This window comes from Sus scrofa, chromosome 7 (assembly GCF_000003025.6).
Source record: "Sus scrofa isolate TJ Tabasco breed Duroc chromosome 7, Sscrofa11.1, whole genome shotgun sequence".
NCBI lineage: Eukaryota > Metazoa > Chordata > Mammalia > Artiodactyla > Suidae > Sus > Sus scrofa.
This window is the reverse complement of record NC_010449.5, coordinates 67,811,636-67,836,676: the sequence shown is the minus strand read 5'-3', so window position 1 is coordinate 67,836,676 and position 25,041 is coordinate 67,811,636. Positions and strand designations below refer to the sequence as shown.

At 36.5% G+C, this 25,041-nt stretch overlaps 1 protein-coding gene across 2 annotated transcripts in view; it reads left to right on the top strand.

Annotated features, from left to right (window-relative positions):
• NUBPL (nucleotide binding protein like) overlaps positions 1–25,041 on the top strand; it is a 242,910-nt gene that overhangs the window by 191,885 nt on the left and 25,984 nt on the right. For both annotated transcript variants that reach the window (XM_013978129.2, XM_005666209.3), the window contains exon 8: positions 9,917–10,002. In XM_013978129.2, the coding sequence (XP_013833583.2) occupies positions 9,917–10,002 (86 nt within the window). The remainder of the gene's footprint in view (positions 1–9,916; positions 10,003–25,041) is intronic.

Genomic DNA, 25,041 nt, shown 5'->3' with positions numbered 1-25,041 from the left:
ATAGTGTCCTTCTTTGTCTTTCTTTATGCCTTTTGTTTTAAAGTCTATTTTGTCTGATATGAGCGTTGCGACTCCTGCTTTTCTGTCATGTCTATTGGCGTGAAATATTTTTCCCCACCCTTTCACTTTCAGTCTATATGTATCTTTTGTCCTAAGGTGAGTTTCTTGTAGGCAGCATATTGAAGGTTTTTGCCTTTTTATCCACTCAGCCACTCTGTGTCTTTTGATTGGGGCATTCAGTCCAACTTATCTGATGTTTGAATTCCTTGATCATCTAGCCTGTCTTTGGATGGGAAGCTTCTGATATAGTTCAACCAGTTTTGTTGTTTAAGAATTTCTAGGCACTTCCTTCATCATAATCCTGACAGGTAAAATTCCTTAATATCTTAAAGTTCACTGAATAGTATAACAGCCAATGGGTAGTCAATTTTACATTAAAAAACTACTTTGGAGTTCCCGTTGTGGCACAGCGGAAACGAATCCAACTAGGAACCATGAGGTTGCAGGATTGATCCCTGGCCTCTCTCAGCGGGTTAAGGATCTGGCGTTGCTGTTGCTGTGGCTATGGCATAGGCCGGCAGCTACAGCTCCAATTAGACCCCTAGGCTGGGAACCTCCATATGCTGCGGGTGCAGCCCTCAAAAAAAGACCAAAAAAAGGACTAAATAAATAAACAAATCGAATAAAAACTACTTTATAATTCATTAAACATTTGTATGTAGAAAAAGTACAAGCCCCACAATCCAGCATTTAAAAAAATTTGTACTTAGTTATAGATGTTAGAAATTTGATCAAAGTCTGATGTGTAGCTCTGAAGAATGTCTGCACATCTTAAGTATGACATATTTGGAAATGGAGCAGAACTTTTCCTTGTAAAGTCTCGGCCTCTGTTTCCTCAAATACACCTGGTTGCATACAGTTAGAATGATCAAAGTATAGCAGTTCTTCTCTCTGGAGTTTATAGGTAGAGAATAAATATGTAAAAGAGAAATGTGTTTCATTATTAAACAAACAGCCTTTGGTGGTGGCTCACTGTGAGCATGGGCTTGCCGAGCTACATGTACATTTAACAGAATTTGAAATGCAAAATAGTAAGTCTAAGAAAAGCCACTCACAGAAGAACAAAAGAGTTTTCTGAGTTGCAGAGAAATATGTGTACAATGAGTAGACTCCCCTAGGTGTTTACTGAGCATCATAAAGATGGATTCAAGACTGGAGTGAAGCCAGGACTTTATCTTAACTTTACTAGAAATATCAGAAGGAGGGGGGATAAATAAAAATGAGAAATAGAAGTGTGAGCATGAGAAAACTGCTTGGTTCCAGCCCAAGATCTTCAAAAATCTCTGAAAGCTTCACTTGTCCCCTGTGGTTCCTTAGGGCACACAGTCTGGATGGCCCTGGTGAATTGCTTCTTCACATCATTAAGGTGAAGTGATTGGAAACCCATTACCTGTCGACTCCGTTATTGAGGAGCTAACCTTTGTCTCTAAACAACAGATAGGCATCCAGATTCCTTTGACAAACTTGAATTCCTTTTTTTTTTTTATGATTTTTATTTTTTTCCATTATAGTTGATTTACACTGTTCTGTCAATTTCTACTGTACAGCAAAGTGACCCAGTCATACATACATACGCACATTCTTTTTCTCACATTATCCTCCATCATGTTCCATCAGAAGTGACTGTATATAGAATTAACTGACTTCTAAAGTGCATGTGCTCTCTCTCACCAATGACTTTGAAATACTGTGAGTTCCACCAATTATTGGTTTTATAATTCTTTTTTGGCAGCAATTGACATAATTTCCTGTAACAAAATTCATTTCTAAAGTGAGCAGAGGATAAGCAATGAGATCCTGCTGTATAGTGCTGAACCATATCTAGTTACTTATGATGGAGCATGATAATGTGAGAAAAAAGAATGTATATATGTATGTGTAATTAGATCACCTTGCTGTACAGTAGAAAATTGACAGAACACTGTAAACCAGCTATGATGGAAAAAATAAAAATCAGTAAAAAAATAAAATAAATAAAGTGAGCAAAATAATGATTGATCTTTAAATTAATAAAAACATGTCCCCTTTGTGATGATACTCCATTCTCTACTCTGGTATAATAGAGCATGGAGTCCAAAACAGTGACTCATGAAGAATTATATTTTCTATTGTAACACAGTCTGTGGGTACGTTGAGGTGAGCTTATTTTTTTAATCATGTTTTACTTCATCTCATACTAATATTTGTGGACATTCCTTGACATGACAGCAAACAATGTTCATCATTCAGGAAGTTTGGGAGTTATAGAGGAGAGTACAAAGGAGAGGTGAAAAATACCAAAGACATTTTCCATTATAGTCAGTAAACAATTGTGTTTCTTTGAAGCTAGCAGAAAATGGTTATTTTCTTTTGCTGCAAGTATCTTTAAATAAATCAAGGTGCATCAGCAACAGTCAATCTTAGAGCACTATGAACATTAAGAATAGCAGTCAATTTCTTCTCTTAAGTCTTAGTTGATTTTACATTGACATGCTCCGGGATTGTATAGAATTTTTATTTATTTATTTATTTATTTTAAAAAAGTTTTTTTATTACTCAAATGAATTTATCACATTTGTAGTTGTATAATGATCATAACAATCTGATTTCACAGGATTTCTATCCCACAGCCCAAGCACATCCCCCATGTATAGAATTATTCATTATTAATTATTCATTATTATCCCCCCCATGTATAGAATTATTCATCCAAGTATAATTATGGGCAGTTTTTATTGTATATTTTTATTAGGTTCCAACACTGAAGTTTTCATTCAAGCATGGGAATTAGATATGATTTATGCCATAGAGACCTAGAATGGCATAGTTGAGTCATTCCACCCTGGTGTAACTATGATCAGCCTAACTGGGATAATCAGTTTTAAATACTCAACTATGAACTCTGACCCAGATCCGGATACGCAGTTATAAATAGATTTTCCTCTCAACAGTCAAGAGAATTAACAGTTAAGACAATACTCCAAATAATTATTTTTAGGATGTTTACGTTATTTGTCGGAATCTGACAATTAAACTCTTATAGTAAATCTCATCTGATAAAAAGCCCTCTACACTGATTACAATCTGGAAAATTAACATTTAAGCAATATTATTTAATTATTTAGGCTTAGATATTTTTCCTAGAAAATGGATAGAAAATTCTCTATGGGATTCTTGAGGTAGGTGTTTTATGATACTGTATTTTTACTCCCAGAAAATAATTCCATTTATTACAAACTAAGCATTCTCTTTGTTACTACTGGCATTCCTTATGGTCAGTAGAGGGAGCACAAGTTTTCTAACTAACCGTCACAAAACTGAAGTGACATCATCAGTGATGATATAGAGGGGAAAAACCAGAGCTAGTTCATACTGGGTCATGTTCCAGGTGCCTTGAGAAAGACTAAAATTTATTAAGTAGAAAGCCAAGAAATACAGAGATAAACTGTAATGTAAGATTTGGAGACTGTATTTTAAGTTAAGAGATATATTAATAAGAAAAAATTGACATGCTTCCGTTAAAATTTAAAAATCTGGGTTGTGATGCAAAGATTGGTTAATGATTAATTTACTGGAGCTTTTGTTTGTCTTTTGCTTACTTTATTTCTTTATGAATTCTAGAGGTCATTGTAGGGCCGTCTGAAATGGTTACTTGTATGATGCACTAAAATTTGTTACAACAAGAGAGATGTAGTGATTTATGTATGGGCCAGTGAGGTTTTTGTATTCTTCAGCAAGACCATGACATTTTTTTCTCAGAACAGCATTCTAAAGACTGATTATGTTAGTGATTAAGGACTTAGTCATTAGTTAAGAACATATATTTCAGAAAAAAAGAAAAACACCAAAATGTTTTTATAAATGTTGCTGGTAGTTCCAGTGGAATGTTTACATGTTTTGTGAGCACTTGGTGGGACATGGAAGAGATCTTTGTCCTTGTTAAAAAGTTATTATGATGTATGAGTGGTGCTATTTAGATTTCGAAGAAGCTCAGATGGCATGGATGCTTATTTGCAACAGTAGATTAGAGTCGAGTACAGAAAAAATCAGGTGGGTTTTTTGTTGTCGTTTTGTTTGTTTTTGCTTTTTAGGGAGGCACCTGTGGCATATGGAAGTTCCCAGGCTAAGGGTCGAATCGGAGCTACAGCTGCCGGCCTACACCACTGCTCAGAGCAATGCTGGATCTTTAACCCACTGAGCGAGGCCAGGGATCGAACCTGCATCCTCATGGATCCTAGTCGGATTCATTTCTACTGAGTCATGATGGCAACTCCTGAAAATTAGGTTATTTTAATCCTCCTCTTTAGGGTTTTAAAGCTATCAAAATAATGTCACCAAGCATTTTTATAACATTTTTATGTTCCTTTTAACAAATAGGACAGCTCTTTAAATTAAGTAAGACCAATGGAGATAGATTCATTTTTATAGAGGAGTTAATTGAAATGTATTGAGATTTAGTGAGATATTCAAGGTTACACTGTACATGAGCATAGTCAACAAAATCAGAATCCAGAGCTCTTGACTCCTAGTTAAAGGAGTTAAAAACTAAGAGTTCTTGACTCCTAGTTAAAGGAGTTACAAGCTAAAAGTTCATACTAGGAGTTTAAGCTAAGAGTTACAAACAGAGTTCAAACTAAGAGTCTGGGATTATTTGAAAATGTAGGAAAAGTATGTAAATCTCTGATCCTTTGTATAAGTGCCTGTTTTTTACATGGCATTGTGTTATTTGTTTCATTTGATTAAAAAATTGAGAAAAATCACAGTCATCCATGAAACTGTCTTATGCAGTGGTAATACAAATCGTGGACAAAGGATATTTAAAACAAAAGATGTTTGTAGTATATGAAAGCTAAAGGTATTTTTTTAGGCCTAATGCAGTAGACCATTCCCCATGCTAGTATACAGTTAAGGAGAGAATTTGGAGGAAATAGCCAAGGGGCAATTGTTTATGTGTGAAGAGAATGGCTTTGAGATTGAGGGACCATAATTCTTGGAGGAGGTAGCATTTCACATTCACTTAAATAGGATTGCTAAAGCAGTCAGGTTGAACTGGGATGGTTTTGGAAACTATAGTTAAGAGGGAATGCTAAGTCATATAATCAGAGAGCTAGCTAGACCTTGCAGACTGTCTGTCCTTGCATTAATATTACAGCTAAGGAAACAGAGACCTGAATGATTCTGAGTTATTTGCCAAAAATTAGTTATGCAGGTAAGTGGTGGGGGCGGGTGTGGGGAGCAGAACTAGAATTAGGTCCCTTCCAAACTCTTGGATTTGAAAACAGAATCTGGAAGGTGGCAAATTGTGGAAATATATTGGATGTATAGAGTAGAGTATATTTTTGCAGAGAGGTTATTTCCATCAATCTTTAAAAGAGAGAAAAGAGAACTATTGACTAGTTTTGGGTTTCTTAGGCATAGTAAATCAAAATAGAAGAATGAAGAGATCCATGAAAAGTAGGGTGAACTAGCAGCCTAATGGCAAATATGAAAATGACCTTGTCAGCAACTTTTAAGACATTTTTATTAATAACAATAATAAAGATGATAAAAATGATATTACTAGCAATGACAGCTATCATTTTTTTTACATTCTTGATAATAACTTTTTTTTAAAATTAGAGTGTAGTTGACTCACAGTGTTGTATTAGTTTCAGTTGTATAGCAAAAGAAACAATTACACATTTATGCATTCTTTTTCCCGTATAGGTTATTACAAATTATTGAGTAGATTTCCCTGTCCTATGCAGTAGGTTCATTAATTATTTTATACACTGTATATCATTCTCATCCTCCTACTTCCTCCCTCCTCCACCGGTTTCTCCTATGGTAACCACAAGTTTGGTTTTAAAATCTGTTGTTTGTTTCTCTTTTATAAATAAGTTCATTTGTATCATTTTAAAATTATTTTCCATGTATAAGTGATGTTATACGAAATGTGTCTTTGTCTGACTTACTTCACTTAATACAACAATCTGTAGGTCCATGCATGTTGCTGCAAATGGCATTATTCCATTCTTTTTATGGCCAAGTAGTATTTCATTGTACATATATATACCACGTCTTCTTAATCCAATCCTCTGTTGATGGACATTTAGGTTGCTTTCATGTCTTAGCTATTGTAAATAGTATTGCAGTGAACATTGGGGTGCTTGTGTCTTTTGAAATTATGGTTTTTTCCAGATGTATGCCCAGGAGTGGGATTGTTGGATCATATGGTAGTTCTATATTTAGTTTTTTAAGGAATCTCTATACTGTCCACCATAGCAGTTGCATTAATTTACATTCCCACCAGTAGTGTAGGAGGGTTCTCTTTTCTCCTCACCTCCTCCAGCATTTATTATTTGTTGTCTTACTAATGATGGACATTCTGACTGGTGTGAGGTGGTACCTCGTAGTCATTTTGATTTGCATTTCTTTAATAACTAGTGCTGTTAAGCATCTTTTCATGTGCTTTTTGGTCATCTGTCTGTCTTCTTGGGAGAAATGTCTGTTTAGATCTTCTGCTCTTTTTTAATTGGGTTGTATTTTTTTAATATATAAAGCTGCATGAGATATTTGTGTATTTGGAAATTAATCCCTTGTTATTTGCTTTGTTTGCAAGTATTTTCTCCCATTCCGTGGGTTGTCTTTTCAGTTTTTTTTTTTTTATGGTTTCCTTTGCAGTATAAAAGCTTTTAAGTTGAATTTGATCCCATTTGTTTATTTTTGTTTTTATTTCCATTACTCTAGAAGGTGGATCAAGAAAGATATTCCTGTGATTTATGACAAACAATGTTCTACCTATGTTTTCTTCTAGGACTTTTACAGTATCCAGTCTTACATTTAGGTCCTTGATCCATTTTGAGTTTATTTTTGTGTGTGCTATTAGGGGATATTCTAATTTCATTCCTTTACATGTAGCTATCAAGTTTTCCCAGCACCATTTATTGACGAGACTGCCTTTTCTCCATTTATATATTCTTGCCTCTTTTGTCATGGATTAGTTAACCATAGGTGCATGGGTGTATCTCTGGGCTGTCTATCCTGTTCCACTGATCTACATTTTTGTTTTTGTGTCAGTACCATACTGTTTTGATGACTGCAGCCTTGTAGTATAGTCTAAAGCCAGGAAGTCTTATTTCTCCACCTCCATTTTTCTTTCTCAGGATTACTTTGTTTTGTTTTATTTTTTTAAAGTGCAGGTCTCTTGCCCCCACCCCCTTTCTTTTTGGGGCTGCACCTATGCTTCTACCTGCAGCATATGGAAGTTCCCAGGCTAAGGACCAAATTGGAGCTGCAGCTGCCAGGCTATGCAAAAGCCAGAGCAATGCAGGATCCAAGCTGCATCTGTGATCTATGCTGCAGCTTGTGGCAACACTGGATCCTTAAACCACTGAATGAGGCCAGGGGTCAAACCTGCCTCCTCATGGATACAAGTCAGATTCTTAACCTGCTGAGCCACAATGGGAATTTCCTTTTGTCTCTTTAAAATAGGTTTATTTATTCCTAGATATTTTATTCTTTTTGATGCCATGGTAAGTGGGATTTTTTCCCTAATTTCTCTTTCTGATCTTTCATTGTTAGTGTATATAAATGCAGGAGATTTCTATGTATTAATTTTGTATCCTGCAACTTTACCAAATTCATTGATGAACTCTAACAGTTTTCTGATAGTTTCTTTAGGATTTCTATGTGTAGTGTAATGTCATCTTCAACAGTGACAGTTTTACTTCTTTTCCAATTGGGATTCCTTTTATTTCTTTTTCTTCTCTGATTTCTATGGCTAGGAATTCTAAAATTATGTTAAATAACAGTGGTGAGAGTGGACATCTGTTTCTTCTTCCTGATTTTAGTGGAAATATTTTCAGCTTTTCACTGTTGAGAATGATGTTACCTGTGGGTTTGTCATATATGCCCTTTGTTATGTTGAACTAGGTTCCTTCTATGCCCACTTTCTGGAGAGTTTCTATCAAAAATAAGTGTACACCTCCCAATTATTGAACATTTACCCTGTGGCATCATGTCAAGTATCTTGTGTATATTAGTACATTATATTATTTCACCCTGTTACCTAAATATTACTATGCCATTTTGTAGATCAAGAAACTGAATCTCAGAGAGATTGAGTTATTACCCTGGTCACACCAGTAGTCAGCAGTGAAATAAAAATTTGAATTCTGAGTCTGTTGGAATTCCAAAGTTAATGTTTCTCTAACTTGAATAATGAATACATCTTCCTTCTAGAGGCAAATAATCTGCCCCACACCCTATACAGACTTATTTTTATTATTAGACGACTTAACTAAGTGTAAATACATATTCCTTAAGATTATAGCTCTTACATAATTTTTAAAAACTAAGAAAACTACAAATTAAATTCAAGCAAAACTTATAGATTCAATGAAGTTCAAATTAGTGACATTGATTTAATGTGAAAGATGAAGTTTTTGCTGAGATGAAAATACCCATTGCAAGATGAAGGTGTAGTTGAATAGTATTGCACAGTTTTTTGAGTTTGGCATGCCTGTATTGCCACAGGCTTTGTGAGAACTTGGTTCTGCTGCCAGTCTTCCCTATTCTGACTTCTTCAAATTATCCCTTTAGACAGTACTCTGTAGTATCATTTGCCCTTCACTTAGTGCAGTCAGTTATTTATTATGAATCCTAGCTCTCTTCTCTTAGCTGTGAACTAAAGCTACTGTCACTTAGTGCCAATTTGATGGTTTGGGGCACTGAAATGTCTTGGCAATGTGTATTTAGTTGTAAGATGCTGATCATCCAGGTGATCAAAAATATGTTAATTTGGAGTTCCTGTTGTGGTGTAGCAGAAATGAATCTGATTAGGAACCATGAGATTGCAGGTTTGATCTCTGGTCTCGTTCAGTGGGTTAAGGATCCAGCATTGCTGTGAGCTGTGGTGTAGGTTGCAGACATGGCTTGGATCTGGTGTTGCTGTGCCATAAGCCGGCAGCTGTAGCTCTGATTAGACCCCTAGCCTGGGAACCTCTATATCCTATGAATGCAGCCCTAAAATAAAATAAAATATGTTAATTTTTTTCAGGTTATCATCTGGAAGAAACCACAGAATTTTAAGAAATTCATAGATGATATAAATCATAACCAGGCCTGTCATGTTTCCACTTAAAGAAAAAACTGCATGCACTTTCTTTCAAAACTCTCAAAACCATCTGGTTTCTGAAGGGTAATTGATAGGAAAGCCTCTATCTTCATCTATTTTTAGGACTGCCTTAGTTCAGGCTACCACTGTTTTGCATCAGAATTTCTGCCATGGTTTTAGCCCCACCAAACTATTCCCCACAATATGTTCCACACTAGTGAGTTTTCTCTAATACACTTAAAGCTCAGCTTAGATATCACCTCTTTCTAGAACCTTTCCTCTATTGCTTCTTATCTCCTGCTTCTTCACCTTTGCCCTCCTATCCCCTAGATTGATAGTTACCTTTCCTTTATTCTTCTTTTATAACTCGGTAACACCCTAGGCATACCTTTATTATTATCCTTTTATACATTGCACTGAATCCTTACTTTTTTTATCTTCCCAAGTACATTGTGATTTTCTTGAAAATAAAGCCTACTTTGTGCATCTTCTAGCTAGTGCATAGTATGAAAGGGAGGAAGGTTCTAATGATATAGCTGTGATCTTGAATCACAAGTCGCTTGTAATTTTAGGAGTGAGGAGTCAGAAATAGGCAAGTGTGAAGTAGACATTTCCTTAGCTTTCCCATTCATATATGTAAAATTTATACAAATTACTTAGGTAGTTAATGTACTAGACTCTTCTACTGTATAATCAATGTAATTTGGGAAGTAATCTTTCCATAAGGAATTAAATGATAGCATTGTTTTGCTGTCCTTTTGTTTTTTTTTTTTTGCTTAGGTGCTGTGATTGTCTCCACACCCCAGGATATTGCACTGATGGATGCACACAAGGGAGCAGAGATGTTTCGAAAAGTCCACGTGCCTGTAAGCATTTACAGCTTTTCACTGTTGCAAAAATACAAAACATTTCTAACTGAAAAAGCAAATCATTGAGAAAAAACAATTTAAATTTTAATTTAGTTCTGTGCAGAAATCTATTTGAACACCCTACTTCATTTTAATGGTTACTTTAAAAAATGCATATGTAGATGCAAACATGTATACACATTATATTAATCAAGGAGAATTCTAAAACATCCTTCAGGTATGAATTTTCTGAATGAGTACTCCTGCTCTTAATTATATGAAGCTATCACTGACAAAAAAAAAAAAAAAAAAAAAAAGAGAGAGAGAATTTTAGGAAGTTATTTAGGTAGATATGCTTGAATAGGTCACTGGTGGGAGAAGAGGTGGAAAAGATGACTTTTTTCCTTCTGTCTCCTACTTTTTAACTCATTTATAACTCACCATCTTCTAGAAAGTATCTAGGAGTTTTCTATACAGTATGGCAAAAAAGCAAATGAAATATTATAAAAATAAGAGAAAGGGCAATTAGAATCAGATGGAGTCAGAAGTGAAGTCTGTAAATAATTTGCATGCCATTAAGGGACTTAAATACATGCTAGAGTATGCCATGAATTTTCTAGCAGCCATAGGGAAAGAAACACAGGATCATTATTAAACTGTCCCCATGAGGTTAAAAAAAAAGACTTGATACTCAAGAGAAGCAGAGCTGAGACCATAGAAGTCTAAGTCTCTCCTAGGTCCTCAGAAGTAAAAGAAGCTCAGGAGTACCCATTGTAGCTCAGTGGTTAATGAAACCGACTAGCATCCTCGCTCAGTGGGTTAAGGATCCGGTGTTGCCATGGGCTGTGGTGTAGGTCGCAGGCACAGCTCAAATCCCATGTTGCTATGGCTCTGGAGTAGGGCGGTGGCTACAGCTCTGATTGGACCTCTGGGCTGGGAACTTCTATATGCCACAGGTGAGGCCCTAAAAGGACAAAAAAGACACATACACACACTCACAAAGAAACTCTATGTATAATGAACTCATTTTTGTCACCCTTATACCATAAGTAGAGGGTTCTTCCTCCTAGTGTGCAAAAGCAGTTGGGCTGTGCCAGAGTGTAGTCTAGAGCAAGCATTTCAGTACCAAGCCAATGTGATGCTTCCATCTCTATGGCTTCTAGTAGCCTTGCCTAATTAGATTTTAGAGTTTATAGAGTGGAGCTTTTTAGACTTCAGCCCAGGGATTAGCGTCTGGGTTCTCATGATTCTCCATCTCCCCCACACCCACCATCCCCAGCAAATTGTACATTTGTGTTTGTTTTGGTATGGAGAGAATTCATAACATTTATTAAATTCTTCAAGGAGACTATGACATAGTACAAGGGCCAATGATGTATTAGAATGAATAGACTCTCAAGGAAGCTTTCATAAATGTTTTTTTTTATCTCAGGGGAGCTTCTGAAAAGTATAAAATATTAGAGAGGTGGAGTTGAGACATCCTCTTGGACAAGTACTTCCTCTCCTTTGCCAGTTAGGGCAGAGCTGTTTGTATTATTAGCAAGCCATGGAATTCAGGATGGATCAACATGCTCTTATAAACATTGAGGACTCTGGTAAGGATGATGCCTGTATGCTTACTTTCTAGGTGATCTGAGGGTATTCTCACTAGCAGGGTAAAATTGTGATCATAAAATGTTTTAGGGCCTGCTTTTATATGAGGATGAATGAATGTGGTGTTTTATGTTGTGAGTTTTAGCTTGGAAGAATTTCAAAGCAATGGTAATCAAATGTCCACTTCAGACAGAAAACTGTCTCAATAAAGTACTTATTGAGCAATGTTATTTCCTATTATGCTCTCTAAGATAAACTATACAAGTACTGCCTGCTATGATAACTAAATAAGGTTACTTATATGGGGTTATAAAATGTAAGTCAGCGCAAAGTTAAGAGAGCTACCCACCAAAATTATGAGAACAAGCAAATCACAATTCTGTCTGCAGAAATTAGATAACAGGGCCAGTGGTCTGTTACTGCCACTTTAAGGTCAGGATAATAGCCATTCTGTCAGCATGTAAGTAGATGCCTAACTTCTCATTGTGAATGGAAGCGTATGTCTGGCTCACTCAAAAGCATCATGAAATCCTTGGGAGAAAAGTTTTTAAAAGAGATGGAACTAGGCTTTTGGTAGGTAGGTGCCACTACAATATAAACATGGAGAATATCAGCAAGCAAATATTGTGAGGAGGAATTCCAAGCAAAGGATCTTGGGTTGCATAAAGCTCATAGAACCAGTACAGGATTTGTTTAGGATGTAAAGGAGCTGTTTATGATCAGAAAGTGAATGCCAGAGTTTAAATTTGCAGTTGGAGCATTTATGGGTCATGACAAGGTACAGAATGTGGTTGGGCATGGATGTGGGGCCGAGGAGGAATAGAAATGAAAGTCACTGGAAATGCGTAATTCCTGCATTATTTTTGACATTGTCCTCTATCTTTATTATGACCCTTTTTTTCCATCCCATGCTTTAATCATTTGCCTTCTAAACAACAAAAATTTGAAAAAAAGGTAGAATGTCTTAATCATCTCCTAACCCGTGAAGCAAGATAGGTGCTCAGTAATCTTTGCAAGTGAGTAAGTGAGAACTTTTGAGCAGAGAGCTCTGTAAGAAGTTGGAGGATAGCCGTGGTATAGCTAGCTCCATTGTAAAGGGAATCCTGGACATGAGTGGGATGTGAATTTGATGACCTCCGAGATCCTTCTGGCATTTAAGAGCCTTGGAGTCTGAGTAGTGGTAAAGCATTTGAAATTAAGAGTGTTCCATAACTGCAAAGGAGAAATGTTATGCTTTGTTTATACCACTTTATTCCATTTTTTCCTTGGTTTTTAGTCTTGCTCTCTGTTTTTTCCTCTTTGAAGTGCATTAGTTACCATGGAAACAATGATGTCATTGGAATTCATTGGTATGGTCAGAGTTTATTAATGCCTACAAGAACATTTTGAAGTTAATTTAAATAATTTCTTAAAACTCAAGGCTCAGAGGAAGAAGGGATGGTTATTAAATTCTCTTTTCTCTGCCTGAAATATCAACTCTGCCAACTCCTTGATTATCTCAGTATTGTAGATGGACTATTTTTTTAAATAATAAAAAATTTTCAGTCTTACACATATTTAGTGATGTCTACTTTACATGCTGTGTCATTCTGTCCATTTTTGTTGCCTTTATTTTTTTACAAGGGAAGCCCAGGCACCTCAATTTGGAGCCCTTCCCCTATGGTTTGAACTTTTGGGGTCACAGGGGTTTCATTCTCCAGCCCTTCCTTCTTAGGTAATCTCTTTTCCAGCTCTGAAAAGTATGTTAACATATATATCCTCTCTTATTCTTTCTGTGCATAAGGGATCACTTAGCTAATTTTAACTCAATACATATTTATTCTACAAGTATATATTTACTGAGTGCCTTCTATGAGCAGAGTACTGTAATATACTTCATTGGTGATTTTTTTAAAAAGGGAGGATGAAGCCTTTTTTCTTCATGTACCTAATAACCCTGCAGATTAACTCCATTGTGGTTCAGGGATCCTAAATTCTGTGGGACATGAGAATACTTTCTTTTCTGGGCTATCAAGGGGGGTTTTCATGGAAAATCTGTGCTGTTTTTCATGTCCCTATAATTTTGTGCATGCTGGTCCCTTGCTTGATAAACGTTTGTCAGTTCCTATTCATTTTTCAAATCCCCGCTCAGGCATTACATCATCTAGGAGTCCTTTCCCAAACTACTAGAAAAGGTTAACAATTCTTTCTCTGAACTACCTGAACATATGTCTAGTTTGGCTTTTATCTCACTACAAGCTGACCTGTCAATCCCAACAGAAGAATGTGAGTTTGGGGAGGACAAGAACACATGCCTTAAATATTCTTAAATGCTCATTATCTGGCATATAGCAGGCATATGATGAATACTTACTATAGTGACATGTGACCTGAGACATAATGCCATATGAAATCTGCTTGTCCCAGTTCATGGCTGCTCTGACTTGCATTCTCTCTGCCACAGGCAAACTGGTCATCTGTCACCTCTTTGAGATTTCTGTAGTTTCTCTTCTCATGGTCCTCAGTATGCTGTTGCCCCATCTGAGAACCCTGTACCCTCACTTTTTACCTGGTGGCTCCTTTTTATCCTTTGTTGCTTAGAGGAAACGGCTCTTTCTCTGAGAGACCTGCCCTGATCTTGTTAACTAGGTAAGCTCTTCCTAGTGTATGATCCAGTGATGCTCTGTTTCCCATTTTGTAACTGTTTTTACATTTTTTGGTACTTTCCCACTTATAGTGCCATACCATCAGCTCTGTGAGTACAGGGTCCACTTAATTCCCTCTGTGTCCAGAACATATAGCTGCTCACTAACCATGTACTAAATGAATGATTGGAGGGGGATTTTCATAGATATATCACAGGACTAGAGGAAGGACAGAATTGGGTCTGCAAAGAATCAGGAAATCATGAGTGTTCAGGTTTGTTCAGTATGTCTATAGTTGAAATAATATGGTTGAATGTGTCTTTGCTAGCCCCAGGTTTGGTCAAGTCTTAAACACTAGGCTAAGGATTTTGAGAGGCATCAGGAAAGAATGCTGGGTAGGTTGCAACCTATTGCCTTTGGAATGGATAAGCAATGAGATCCTGCTGTGTAGCACTGTGAACTGTATCTATTCACTTGTGATGGAGCATGATAATGTGAGAAAAAAGAATGTAAATATGTATGTGTGACTGGGTCACCTTGCTGTGCAATAGAAAATTGACAGAACACTGTAAACCAGCTGTAATGGAAAAAAATAAAAATCATTAAAACAAACAAACAAAAATAATGCTGGATAGGAAATAGACAAAATTAGAATGGAGCTTTAAAAGGATTTAATCTGGTGGAGATGAATAGAAAGGATAGGAGCCAGGAGAGTGTGGAGGCATTAAGGAAGCATAAGCAATGGACAAAGTCATTCAGGCTGCAGGTTGTGACCCACTAATGAGTCAGGAAATCGATAGAGTGAGAGATGTAATAAGAGATTTTAAACAATATCAGGGTAGATTGCTCTTAGGAAGAGAAAGTGTTATTTCGTAGGGATATGGTCTCAGTCATAAGCACATATATGTTTGTTTTTGTATCAAATCAAGATGTCAAATATTTCTCTTATAAGACAGTTTTTAAAAGTTGGAAAAATACTGGTGTAGATGATAGGCAGTAAGGGTCTGATTTAGAATAACGGCACTGAAAATGAAAATGGGAATAAATGTAATTGACATTTTGAAAGAAGAATGGACAGGCTTGTCAAATGATTACATAGGGTATGGTGGTTAGAAAAAAAAGTCAGAAGTCAGAGAGATTTTTAAGAGTTATGCTGCCATTAATAAATATACCAGCAGCTAGTTTTTTACTCAGGATGACAGTGAACTAGAAATAAGAGGTTAGATTCTCAGTCAGAAATCCCTGCCTTTATTCTCTAAGGGTTATGATTTAAAACTATTTGGCAAGGAAGAGACTGATAGAGAAAATGATTTGGTGTTAGCCTTTTTTGTACTATTCACATCACATGATGTATGTGACCATCTCTTCTCCTCACAGAACCAGATTTTTTAATTTATCTGTATATTTGTAGCCTCTTACTAGATTTTTAAAAACACAATGATAGCTATATTCTTTAAATATATAACCTCTAGACAAAAGACAATATATATATAAATATATATATATATATATATATATAACCTCTTTCATGGTTGCAAATTAAATTACTTTAGAAATTGTATTATGATTTTTAAAAATGTATTTTATTAAAGTATAGTTGATTTACAATGTTTTACCAATTTCTGCTGTACAGCAAAGTGACCCAGTCTCATATCATGGTGTATCCCAAGAAATTGGACATAGTTCTCTTTGCTCTACAGTGGGTCTCCATTGCTTATCCGTTCTAAATGTAGTAGTTTGCATCTATTAATACCAAACTCCCAGTCCTTCCCACACCCTTCCCCTCTCCTTTGGCAACCACAAATCTATTTTCCAGTCCATGAGTTTCTTTTCTGTGGAAAGGTTCATTTGTGCCATATGTTAGATTCCACATTTAAGTGATATCATATGGTATTTGTCTTTCTCTTTCTGACTTGCTTCACTAAGTGTGAGAGTCCCTAGTTCCATCTATGTTGCTGCACATGGAATTGTTTTGTTCTTTTTATTTCTTCTTCTATTGCTACTAAGTATTTAGATTGTACCAAATGCTATTAGCCTGTTATGTACATTCTCCCATTTATCTCTCACCTTGGCCATCCTAAGGAAATAGTACTATGAATAAGAAAACCAAGACATAAATTAAGTAACTTTCTCGGGTCATATAGCTACAGAGTGACAAGTCTGGGATTTGAACTCGCATTCAGATTCCTGAGCTTGCCCATCTTAGCTGCTGTGTAAAAATGCCTCTGTAAGCAGTACCCTACTGCCTTAAAATTATAATATATCAGGCTTCCTGACTTTAGACCATATCAAAAAGCTAGTAATTAAAACAGTATGGTGCTGGAGTTCCCGTTGTGGCTCAGTGGTTAATGAATCCAATTAGGAACCATGAGGTCGCAGGTTCGATCCCTGGCCTTGCTCAGTGGGTTAAGGATCCGGTGTTGCTGTGAGCTGTGGTGTAGGTGGCAGACTTGGCTTAGATCCCTTGTTGCTTTAGCTATGGTGTAGGCCAGTGGCTACAGCTCTGATTAGACCCCTACTCTGGGAACCTCCATATGCCGCAGGAGTGGCCCAAGAAATGGCCAAAAAAAAAAAAAAGACAAAAAACCCCAAAAACCAAAAAAATAAAATAAAAATAAAAAAAAGTAAAACAGTATGGTAGTGACACAAAAACAGAAATATAGATCAGAGGAACAGGATAGAAAGCCAGAAATAAACCCAAGCACCTGTGGTCAACTAATCTTGACAAAAGAGGCAAGAACATACAGTGGAGGAAAGAGTCTCTTCAGTAGTGGTGCTGGGAAAACTGGACAGCTACATGTAAAAGAATGAAATTAGAACATTCTCTAACACTGTATACAAAAATAAACTCGAAATGGATTAAAGACCTAAACATAAGGCCAGATATTATAAATCTCCTAGAGGAAAACTTAGGCAGAAGACTTTTTGATATAAATTGCAGCAGCATCTTGTTTGATCCACCTCCTAGAATAATGACAATAAAAACAAAAATAACTAAATTCAATTCAAAAGCGTTTGCACAGCAAAGGAAACCATTAAAGAAAAAAAAAAAAAAAAAAGACAACCCATGGAATGGGAGAAAATCTTTGCAAGCAATGCAACCAATAAGGGCTTAATCTACAAAATATATAAACAACTCATACAACTCAACAGCAAAAAGACAACCCAATTGAAAAATGGGCAGAAGACCTAAATAGACATTTCTCTAAAGACATACAGATAGCCAAAAAGCACACAAAAAGATGCTCAACATCACTAATTATTAGAAAAATGAAAACCAAAATTACAGTGAGCTATATCTCACACTGGTCAGAATGGCCACCATTAAGAAGTCTACAAATAATAAATGCTGGAGAGGGTGTAGAGAAAAGGAAACCCTCTTAAACTGTTAGTAGGAATGTAAATTGGTACAACCGCTATGGAAGACAGTATGGAGGTTCCTCAGAAAACTGAATACAGAACTACTGTATGATCCAGCCATCCCCTGCCTGGACTTATATCTGGACAAAACTTCCATTCAAAAAGGTATATGCACCCCTAAGTTCACTGCAGCACTGTTCATAGTAGGCATGGAAGCAACCTAAATGTCCACCCACAGATGAATTGATTAAGAAGATGTGTTACATATATACAATGGAATACTACTCAGCCATAAAAAAGAATGAAATAATGCCATTTGCAGCAACATGGATGCAACTAGAGACTATCATTTGAAGTGAGCTAAGTCAGAAAGAGAAGGATAAATACCATATGATATCACTTGTATGTAGAATCTAAAATATGGCATAAATGAACCTATCTACAAAACAGAAACAGACTCACAAACATGGAGAACAGACTTGTAGTTGCCAAGGTGGAGAGAGGAGGGAGGGCAATGGACTGGGAGTTTGGGATCAGTAGATGCAAACTATTACATTTAGAATGGATAAGCAATGGAGTCCTACTGTATAACACAGGGAACTATGTCCAGTCTCTTGGGAGACACCATGATGGAAGATAATATAAGAAAGGGAATGTATTGACTGAGTCACTTTGCTGTACAGCAGAAATTGTTACAACATTGTAAATCTACTATACTTTAACCAAATAAAAGAAATTTAACAAGATTATTTTTTAATTTAGTTGAATAGTGTCTTTGAGATTTCTTTATTTCTTGAGTATTTTAGTTGAACCTAAATTGTTTTCTTCTATATACTTTTTTTTTTTTTGTCTTTTTAGGGCTGCACCCACGGCATATGGAAGTTTCCAGGCTAGGGGTCCAATCGGAGCTGTAGCTGCAGGCCTATGCCAGAGCCACAGCAACGCAGGATCCAAGCCGTGTCTGTGACCCACACCACAGCTCACGGTGATGCCAGATCCTTAACCTACTGAGCAAGGCCAGGGATCGAATGCTCAACTTCATGTTCCTAGTCAGACTCATTTCCACTGAGCCACGACGGGAACTCCTCTTCTTATATACTTATTAAGTATCTAAATTTATTTAGAGTCTAAAATTTTGCATTATTCAAAATTTGCATTATTTAATGTCAGCTAATTGCTATCATAAACAGACTTCAAAATACATTATAATAAAAATACAATAGAAGTTTATTTCTTGCTCATGTAAAAGTACTAATAGATGAACAGGTGAGCAGGGTGGCTTTCTTCCATGAAGTCATTTAGATGGTTGGACCACTGCCATTTTAAAGTGTGACTTTTAAGGTCCCCATTTGGCCAAACTCATTTAAGCCAGCCCAAAGAGAAAAACAGTGGCAAGATATGTACATAGGAGATATTTGTGAATCTGGTTTGGTGTGGCACTCATATTTTTACTCATATTCCACTAACTAAAAGTCTGTCATGAAACCACAGTCATGTTTCTCAGAGAGCCCAGAAATCATAGGTTACCTATGTGCTAAGGAAGATGAGACCACAAATTTTGATGGACAGCTAGCTGTCTGTGCTACAGTTGACTTGGCAACAAGTATACAGAAGCCTAATACTGGGCACTGAGCTTATTTTTTTCGCTTACAATTAATTCTGAGAATTTTGTAACCGTTTCAGCCTTGAAAATAGTTATTTTAAAAAAGAGAAGGGAAAAAAAACAAGAGAGAGATGGGAATTTTGCTTTCCTGTGATTTACTTTTCCTGCTGGTTAAAAACCAAAAACAAAGGAATTAGAAGTCATCCTGTGGAGTTCCCGTCATGGCTCAGTTGTTAACAAACCTGACTAGTATCCATGAGGATGCAAGCTTGATCCCTGGCCTTGCTCAGTGGGTTAAGGATCTGGTGTTGCCATGAGCTGTGGTGTTAGGTCACAGAGTGGCTAGGATCTCAAGTTGCTGTGGCTGTGGCTGTGGCGGACAGCTGTAGCTCTGATTAGACCCCTACTCTGGGAACCTCCATATGCTGCAGGTGTGGCCCTAAAAAGCCAAAAAAAAAAAAAAAAAAAAAAAAGTCATCCCATGGTCTGGAACTTTATGGTATTTATATGTAGGGGTTAATGACTGTATTGTCTTCTGAGAAAAATTATGTGATCTTAGAAACTTAAATAATTCTTATCAGTATTTTCCTTCCATTTTCCATCTTTATTACCAAAGATTCTACAAGTTGTTCCTAAGAACAACTTGAGGATGAGGATTAGAATTGTAGTCGTGTCTTTTTCTGGCAGAGTCACCATTCATGGCAGCAGGTTACCTATTTGGCCCAAGGGTTTCACATCTTTAATGCCTTCAAAACTCATGTGTTCACCTGTCTTAGTGCTTTGTCTGTGTCCACTTTGTCTGTTGGACCCCAAAGTCCTTTTTTATTTAATACCTCGACTACCTACCTTAAAAAGCAATTTAGAAATTGGTAGCCTTACAGGAAAATGGAGGCCAGTGACACATTTATTCTCTTCTTTTCATCTTTGAGCATAGTTTTTCCTCTGTGATCATCAGGTAGTCTCACTTGATTCTCTGGGAAGTTTAATACGTTTGATATATTTAAAGATTCTTTCATTATTGCTTTTGACAGCCTTGCAGAGTGCTGTTTGACTTCTTTCTAGCAACACTATTAACTAGTTTGCACATAACATATCGCACATGGCTTTCTTCTTTGCAATTGGGTAATCTTTCCATTTTATAAAAATGACTTTCTTCAGTGACAATCTTTATAAACCTGGGTGGGTAGCATTCTGCATCTTGGCTAAAATTACATCCCAGAAACTAAAGATATTTATTCATTTGTGTCTTTCTCCAACATCTCTCAGAATTCCATGTATGCTTTGCATGAGATGCGATTCTATGTGATTTACATGAATTAAACTAGTCTAATCTTCACAACAGCCCTGTGAGGTAAAAACATTATTTCCTCTTTTCACAGATGAGAAAACTGTAGTACAGGGAGATTAAGTAACTCACATCAGGCTTCCCATCTGTTTAGTGGGCTTCTGGAACCTGTCCTAAGTCTTCTTTCTAGAGACTACATTCTTAATTGCTGTTTCTCTGGATTATCTAGAGTTGAGGTTTTAGTAATATGGGTGTCATCGAATACCACAGGTGAGAGAGCCCAGGGAATAGGAGGAGTCTCCATTAAATTTGTTTATCTCTGGGGTTCTGCTTGGCCAGTTGGACAAGTAAAGACAGAAAACTAGTGGATTGCAAAATGGAGAGGAGCTAAGTATTCCAAAGGTTCTCTTGACACTCATGAGAGGTGTAATGACGGTGTTGAGGGGAAGGGGAGTCCCATGGCCAGAAAGAAGGGATGAAGTCAGAGGCTCAGCTGCATCACTGAATGGTGAAGATGGTTCACATCAGGGCTTCCCCTACAACTGTGTTCTTCATTACTGTATTAAATCATCCTGCTAAACTGGATTGATTCATCAGATGTTTTAGGACAACTAGTTCCATGAACAAGATCCTCTAGTTCATTTACTTATCATCTGGTTAGATGACTTACACATATAGACCCAGCTGATTTGAATTTTGGCTGTTATTTACTAACTGTGACCTTGAGCACATAATTTATCTTCAGTGTTTTGTGACCCATCTCATTGTGGCAGTTAAATGAGATGATATGCACTTAGCATAGGCCTTAGCACGTGATATTGTAAAGGGTAGCTATGAATGTTATTGTTATTACAGTGGTAGATACCTTCATTTTATTTTATTTTATTTTGTTATTTTTTTAGGGCCACACCTGTGGCATATGGAGGTTCCCAGGCTTGGGGTTGAGTCAGAGCTACAGGTGCTGGCCTACATCACAGCCACAGCAACATGGGATCCGAGCCGCGACTGCAACCTACACCACAGCTCACAGAAACACAGGATCCTTAACCCACTGAGCAAGGCCAGGGATCGAACCTTCGTCCTCATGAATGCTAGTCAGATTCATTTCTGCTGAGCCATGATGGGAACTCACAAACCTTCATTTTAGAATTCAAGGCATAGAGAAGTTGAGTTGTACCTCATGGATATGGAGCTAGTTAGTTGGTCCCTGAGAGGAGAATGAATGCAGGCCTCCCCATTTGTTGTTCTTTCCATTGTCAGACTACTTCTGAAAGAGAGAACACCCATCTCATTAAAAAAATTTTAATAACCATACACATGCTTCAAGGAATATACCAAAAACTGGTTCAAGGCTAATACAGAACTGTTAAACACTTATGAATCTAATCAATTTCAGATATTATTCACTCTCTATTTAACAGTGAGTTTTCCTTCTTCATTTTTTCTTAAATCATAGCTCTCAGTCCTTGTGACAGGTTCCAACCAGGAAGAATTTAACCTGATTGTAACCTTGAGAAATTGGATTATATGGTAGCATGGAAACCTTGCTCATTACTTACCTGAATCTGGGTTTAAAATGCCAAGAAGAAATTAAAATTGGGGTCTTTTGAGCCTGCCTAATTCAATATATTTAGACACAAAAATCCAATATTTCAGAGCAATGTTGATATTTCAAGAGAGTCAATTTTTTTAAAGTTAATAAAAGAGGTATCCTTCTGAGTCTGTGATGGATTGGAATAATGTAAGAGTACCACATAAAAGGTCTGTGGTGGCTGATGTTAGGCAAGCATGGAGCATTTACTTTCTTTCAGTAAAGCCAGCTGAGGTAAAAAGAAGGGATCTTATGCTTTGATGAGACATTAGAAAATGATTAGGCATGCTTACAGCTGCCTCACAATGGTATTAGGTAAATTAAAGTACGTCAGAGCATCTGTTTTCTAATGTTTCTGCCATCAAAGGATATACAAAATCGTGCTACAATAAACAAACAGCTTGACAAGATATAAAGTATTCACACAATATAAGGCTTTTATGAGGGGTGAAGGTAGGGAGTGGTTGTGCAGATATGAATTATTTCCTATTTAAGAGAAGAATTTTTAATGAGCAATATTGTAATATGGATTATATGTAATTTTCTTTTTTATTATATTAGCTCTCCCTGTTCAGAAATCCTTGATTTTAGGGGATTACTCTGAAATGAACTAGGGCAGTGTTTTCCAATCTTTGTAATACCAAAGCTGTCTTTAAATTTTCTCCCAATTTCCATGTTTTGAAAAAGTTGTCTCTGCTACAGTCTGCATATTTTAAAAAGTAATTTGTTTTCTCTTTTTAAAATTAAATATATGTGTGACTGTTGTATGAGCTCTGAACAGAAAGAGATAACCACCCATGAGTGTTATCACACTCAATTGATGTAATTTCAGCTAAAAGCAAAGAAAGTTGACAGTTTATCTGTCCTGTGTAGTTGTGAAGGTAAATGTTTCATTTCTGTTCAATTTTTTAAAATATTTGTAAATCATAGAACCTGATAAATTTTGTTTTGCAACTTTAGGACCTTAGAACAGCATTATGTAGGAAAACAATAAAAATAAGTTCTGTAGTCAGATTTTAATTATCAACAGCAGCACTGTCCAATAGAAATATAATTTGAACCACAAAATTAAAGTTTCTCGTAGATTTTTAAAAAATATTTTAAAAACAGGTGAAGTTAAATTTTATAATATACTTAACTTAGCATATTGAAAATACTACCATTTCAGCATGAAATCATTATAAAAATTGAGAGTCAACCAAAAAGGAATTGTATTACACTAGGAATTCTGACAGTTCAATAAGACAAAAACACATGGGAAATGGAAAAAAATAGGCAAGAGACCTGAACACATACTTTACAGAATATACAGGTAATCAAAAGCATATAAAAATATGTTCAACTTCATTACCAATTTTGGCAACACAATTAAAACCACAGTGCAAAGGAGAGCTGAGCGCAGAGTCAGGAAGCGTGAGAACAAACTGGAATGCACCTGCACCTCTGTAAATTTCGTCACTACCTCTGACCACAGGAAACCTTTGGCATGTAAGGTCTAAGGCTGCACTTCCTCCTCCCAAATCTCATGTCACTTTACCTTTGGTGAACTTTAACCAGGAGCCATACAAGGAAAGAGATTCTAGGAAATACAGTTCCCAGTATAAAAAGATTGACGGTTGAACTGAGACACCACCACACACTTACCATACTTGCCAAAATAAAAAAAGACCAGTGATACCAAATGTTGGTGAGGCTGTGACCCAGCTGGAGTTCTCGTACATTGCTGATAGAAGTGTAAATTGGTAGAACTTTATTGGAAAACTGACATTTTTTCAAACTGAGGTTAAATATGCATAACCTAATACCTAGCAAAAAAGACATGTATTAAAACATTCATAGAAGCAGTATTTATAATAGCCAAAACCTGGGAACAATGCAGATGATCCAACAAGGGAATACATTACTGTGATACAGTCATCGTGGAATCTTAGGGTTTAATGAAAATAAACTACAGATGTACATGGTTTAGCTGGTTGAATCACACAGAGACAAAAGAATATATTGTGTGATTCTATTCATATCAAGTTCAAAACTAGACAAATAATACTTTTGGCAACATGTTTTGGAGAGCATACAAGGAAACTTTAGTGCTAGAGATGTTTTATCAGTAGTTTCCTGAAAACATGGGCATACTTACTTCATGATAAGTCCATTCAGTCATGCGCTTATGATTTGTGTACTTTTTGTGTGTATTTATGATATACTTCAATGAATAACTTGTAAACTTTAAAAAAATCAAGATATTTTACATTCTTTTACTTGTACTAGGGCTTTGATGTCTAGTGTGTAGTTTACACTTTTAGCTCAGTTGAGACTTGTCGCATTTCATGAGCCCAGTAGCCACATATAACTAGTAGCTCTCTTATTAGACATTGCTGGTCTAGAACCCCACTGTTTCAGAACTTTTCTGAGGTTAGACTTTTTTGGGGGGATGTACCCACTGCATGTGGAAGTCCCAGGCCAGGAATCAAACCTATGCTACTACAGCAGTGACCCGAGCCACAGCTGTAGTAACATCAGATACTTAATCACTAGGCCACCAGGGAACTCCTGGGGTTAGATGTTTATTTCATTTTTTTTCCTGGGAGTGTCAAGTGGAAAGAATAGGGGATTGTTCCACCCAATAACCTCATTTTAATGTTAGTGCTATCTCTCTGTTCTGATAGAATATTTTCTTTTTAAAATAGATGGTTGTTTTTGTGTGCAAGTTCACAAGGTGCCCAATAAAGCATTGTTGTGGTTATTTGTTCTTACTGCTTTATTGGCGACTATTCACATGACCACCTTTTTTTTTAAAGCAAACATTTTATTGAAGTCTTAGATACATACACAGAAGGGCACAAATTATAAGTGTAGCTAGCTCAGTGAATTTTTTGCAGAGCGAACACACCTGTTGTTTGTATTCTGGAAACAGCATTACTAGTACCCTGGAAGCTCCTGCCTTGTGCCACCTCCTGATTGCTACCCCCAAAGTGGACCCCAAATCATAACACCATAGATT